Source organism: Gorilla gorilla, chromosome 9, assembly GCF_029281585.2.
Source record: "Gorilla gorilla gorilla isolate KB3781 chromosome 9, NHGRI_mGorGor1-v2.1_pri, whole genome shotgun sequence".
Taxonomy (NCBI): Eukaryota; Metazoa; Chordata; class Mammalia; order Primates; family Hominidae; genus Gorilla; species Gorilla gorilla.
This window is the reverse complement of record NC_073233.2, coordinates 63,625,379-63,630,701: the sequence shown is the minus strand read 5'-3', so window position 1 is coordinate 63,630,701 and position 5,323 is coordinate 63,625,379. Positions and strand designations below refer to the sequence as shown.

General features: G+C 31.8%; 1 protein-coding gene across 1 annotated transcript; it reads left to right on the top strand.

Annotated features, from left to right (window-relative positions):
• Positions 1-240: 240 nt before the first annotated feature.
• On the top strand, positions 241-4,435 carry OR10AG1 (olfactory receptor family 10 subfamily AG member 1). The gene is made up of 2 exons (XM_004051110.5): positions 241-294; positions 1,678-4,435. Exons 1-2 carry the CDS (start codon positions 279-281, stop codon positions 2,625-2,627), a joined length of 966 nt encoding a protein of 321 aa, XP_004051158.5. The 5' UTR covers positions 241-278; the 3' UTR covers positions 2,628-4,435.
• The last annotated feature ends 888 nt before the right edge of the window (positions 4,436-5,323 follow it).

Genomic DNA, 5,323 nt, shown 5'->3' with positions numbered 1-5,323 from the left:
TAATACTAGACAACTAAATGGTATTTAATTAACTCCCATTATGAAGAGATGAAGAGGAGGATAAGTTTACTCAAAGTAGTTTTGAAAAATGAATCAGAATGATTGACAAACAGAAGCAGCCTTCTAGAAATTAAACTGATACTCAAGAGAAGACACATCCCAGGGTGAGTCTAACTATTCCTATATAAGAGCTGTTGCTGTTTGCAACAAGCAAGCGTATTGCAAAATTACAGTTCCCGAGAAAAGGAAGAGCTTAAAAAGTTTGTACAGACAGCTTCATGCAAATCCCTAAAGGTAAGCCATAATTGGGTTGACAGACTATTTTATTTAAGAATAGTTACAAGTTTGTGGATAGAAATGCAACTAATAAAACAGAAAAGCATGAAATTTTGAGACCTTTATCTGAAAATTAATTATTTAACATATAAATCATGTAGCTCTTCACTACAAAGTTAAATAAAATTAGATGTCCGATAATGGTAAAATTGCATTAGTGATGAAAAGTCATTTAAGGCAATTTTGAAAACTAGTACTAATAGAAATGTATAAATATGAGATAATATTTGTCTGATCACTTTCATTTATCAATGTATTAAGTCAAATGCATTGGCTGACCGGGCTAAAATAGGTATAGGTGCAGCAGATTTGAAGACACAGAAAAAAAGAATTTGTTTAGAAAGTTGGAGAACAAACGTTAAGCAAGTGTAATGGGAATTGATAAGCAGTGATTTCCTCATATTGGATGACATTGACATGAAGTGAAGCAAGACAGTGTGTTTTTGTTTTGTTTTGTTTAATTTTTTGGTCCCATTTATATGCTCTGGCCACTTAGATGGCCAGAGTAAATGTTAGCTGGGTTTAATCAAAGAGTTTTACTTGAATAAGGCAGCAGGATGAAGGGAAAATAGAGAGAAGGAATTGTATTTGGTTGAAAGGAACTGTATTTGGTTATATGACAATGGAAAAATTCACTTTGATAAAAAAAAGAAATGTAAAAAAATTGTGATGAATTTCTACATCTTGATTAAGTTATAATTTAATTACTATTTAGCATTCACTGTATTCAGGGCAATAATAGGGAAAGTCAATAAACTGCCTACTGGTATTAGTGTTTTTATATTTAGCATAAATAATAGGAGAGAGACATGAAGTAGAGCAACAATAATGCATGTATTTAGTCTCTCAGTAACCAAGAAATTGTTTAAGAGAATTGATTCTCACTGGTGCATAAAAGGAAAAGTTTAAAATTCATTTTGAGTATGAATTAATCATAATATTCAAGGGCAACATTTTGAATTAAAAAAACTGGAATATGACTACCAATACAAAGAAAAATGATATTCTCAGATGAAATAGTAAAAGCCTACACTATAACTCTACTCTTAAGTGTGAAATAATAAGATGTTATTCCTCCATAATATTTTCTAAACAACAATGCATGCTTCTCAATGCCTTTGGTTGCATTATATCCCAGTATAATAAAATATATTGAGGTTTCATTTCTTAAATTGATTTTAATGCTAAATCAGTTTATTATCTAGAAACAGAGCAAGTACTGGTGAAAATGACTTAAGAGCTTAAGTAAGTATATTCCTGTATCTCATTTAGTTAACCCAAGAGGAAAATACTATTCAAAATATGGATGAATTAACTGTCTTGAATTTGCTATATCTGCAGATGGAGAGCAAACTAAAAGAGAAAAGTCAAATGTGACTACGATAATGGAATTTGTTCTTTTGGGGTTTTCTGATATTCCCAATCTCCACTGGATGCTTTTTGGTATATTTTTACTTATGTATTTGACGATCCTGATGTGCAATGGCATCATAATACTACTAATAAAAATTGACCCCGCTCTCCAGACTCCCATGTATTTTTTTCTTAGCAATTTTTCCCTTTTGGAAATCTGTTATGTAACAATCATTATCCCAAGAATGCTCATGGACCTTTGGACTCAGAAAAGAAATATTTCTTTGTTTGCTTGTGCTACACAAATGTGTTTTTTTCTTATGCTTGGAGGCACAGAGTGTCTCCTTCTGACAGTGATGGCCTATGACCGCTACGTGGCTATCTGTAAGCCTTTGCAGTATCCTCTAGTGATGAACTACAAAGTCTGCATTCAGCTGATAATAGCTTCCTGGATCATCACAATTCCTGTAGTAATTGGAGAAACATGCCAAATTTTCCTTTTGCCCTTTTGCGGAACTAACACAATTAATCATTTCTTTTGTGACATCCCACCAATACTCAAGCTTGCTTGTGGAAACATATTTGTGAATGAGATAACAGTCCATGTAGTAGCGGTGGTGTTTATCACGGTGCCATTTCTGTTGATTGTTGTCTCTTATGGCAAAATTATCTCCAACATTTTGAAATTGTCATCAGCCAGAGGAAAGGCTAAAGCCTTCTTCACCTGCTCATCTCACCTAATAGTTGTAATCTTATTCTTTGGAGCAGGTACTATCACTTATTTACAGCCCAAACCACATCAGTTTCAACGGATGGGGAAACTGATTTCTCTTTTCTACACCATTCTGATTCCAACTTTGAATCCCATTATATATACCCTGAGGAACAAAGATATCATGGTGGCATTGAGAAAATTACTAGCTAAGTTATTAACATGAGACAAAGACTTGAAATTACAGAAATAATTTCTTTATAGGTTTGTCATGTGGCTTCAATGGAATTTTTTTTAGCTTTGTTCCTATGGTATTCAATAATGAGTATTGAAATTTAAATACAAACATACATTATGTCAAGGGGTGTTTTATTCACAGAATATAGTTATGTGCTACTGTGTAATTGGAGCACAATTTAACTCAGGTGCCAAGATCTCATTCTGAAGATCAGTGGTTAACTATTGATTAAGAGACCACCTGAGCAATAAAATGAAAAATAACTGAGTGAGACATATTATTAGGGGTTAGGATCAGGCTCTGTAATACATCTTCTTTCACCTTCCCATTCCTTCAGATGTATTTACCGCCTTTCTCTGACCCTTGGGTTTGGATTTAACTGATTAGAAACACCAAAAATAGCTAAGATGGTGGAAACAAAGGATATGGGATTTTCTTTGCATTTTACCCTACTTGTTTCTCATATCTTTGTCCATATATTTTTAAATCTAAATATCCTGAGAATGTTTATTCCTCTAACTGCCTACATCTTACTCTTCTCTGATAACATATTTTCTCTCCTTGTAGCTTCAGGTCTTGCTTTGTTAATATTTAGTTTTCATCCTAAACTAGCCTTACCTATGTGTGTTGGGTTGAATGTTGGACCCTCAAAATAGAAATCTCCAACTAGAACCTTCAAATTTAATCTTATTTAGAAAAACAAAGACTTTCAGCTATAGTGAAGCTAAAGATTGTAAATGAAAGTGCCATGACTTAGGTTGCACATAAAGTCCAACGACAAGTGTTATTGTAAAAGACAAAGAGGCAGAAGAAGTTTGAGGGGAAAAAAGGCGCAGAGAAACAGAGAAGAACATCATGTAAAGGTGAAGGCAGAGACTGGAATGATTCAACCACAAACCAAAGATGGTCAAGATTCACCAAAACAAAAAGGGGCAAGGAATGAGTCATCCTTAAGGCCTTTGAAGGAAGTGAGTTCCTGCCAATGTTGTGATTTTGGAGGAGCCTAGAGAACTGATGAGTGACTAATCTACTATTGCCTTAAGCCACCCAATTTGCAGTAAGTTGTTAAGATAAACCAGGGGAAATAATATATCACACAAATTGTCCTCTTATTTAAGTTTTTTATTTGAATATCTGGAATGAATGCTGTATTCCACCTTGCCTCAGCTGATTCAGCTGATATGCCATTCCACCCTACCCTTCAATTGTTGCATGCATTTTGGGCAGTAAATTGGCTTCTGTTTAAAAAAAAAAAAAATATATATATATATATATATATATTCTTCTTACTTTACAAGCTAAATCAATGAAATTTGATCTTGTAGAGGTAATATATTTTCAATAGTTATTACAAACGTGTTTTTTCAAAAACTTTTATAATGAAATTTGTTTTAATGATGCAAAACAAATTTGGGAGTAAAGGGAAGTCACTCTCAGAGTATATGAAGACACTGGAGTACATCTTTACCTTACAGTAATGCACAGCCTCTCAAGATAATGTCTCAGAACTGCTCAATTGAAGAAATTCCTACTTCCCTAATATGTAAGAATGTATATGTACTTAAAAAACAAACATCATTTTTGTAAAACCAATAATAAATAGCAACTATAATTTCATATAGCATTTTACATGTGCATATTAGGAATGGGATGTTTGCATATTAGCAGTGTCTAGGAGGATATGCATTAGAAGAGAATATTGGCTTCTTCATACTGGCAAGAATTCAAAAGATTTCTGTTTTATTATATTTTAATTTACGATTTATATTTACTACATGGGGAATATAAAGTTAGATCACAAGAAATAATACGTTTTGTTATTATGAAAATATAAAACTATATTACAAAGAAAATATTTGCATTTCTCTTTTTTATTTCTACTAAATGTCTTAAAGAATATTTCCCATCAAGTAGGTAAATTTTTTACATCAACCAAATCATGTTTGAATTTTGAAAGAAAAAATAAATATCTTTTGATCTAACAGGAATAAAAACATATGGCATTTAGGGACATTCTTTCAAAGTATAACTGAAAGTCATTTAATGATAGTATCAGAGAGAGACAAATTTAAAATAATAAAAGTGGGCATAATTAAAAACAAATGACTAACGGTGAGCCTTAAATGATGGTCAATGAAACAATCTAGAAAAAAAGAAAGAGAAAAATATGAACAAATATTGAATTGATGAGTGGATTCTTACTAATATTTAGCAAATCAAATAGATAATAAGCACAATAAAAATTTATGTAACTATTGACAAATGATTTTTCAGTCTTTAATAAATGAAATGTGTAAAAATGAATTTGCATATTATCAGAAGCCATATAAGTGGTGTATTTATAAAGTGAGCCTTTGTCCTTTTTAATACAAAAAGATATGTATAAATTTTTGTTCATATACTTGCTGACAATGATAATTTAAACAAATTCCAAAATAACAAAGTAAAAAAATAGCAAAAATTTAATCATTTAAAAAAATGGAACTTAAAGCACTTAATAAGGCTAATAAAATAAAGATAACATGAATCTATTTATACTTAATGACAATACAATAGGTAAGTTAATTTTCTTTCTTTTTTTTTTTTTGAGATGAAGTCTTGCTCTTTTGCCCAGGCTGGAGTACAGTGGCCCAAATTCAGCTCACTGCAACCTCCACCTCCCGGGTTCAAACAATTCTCCCACC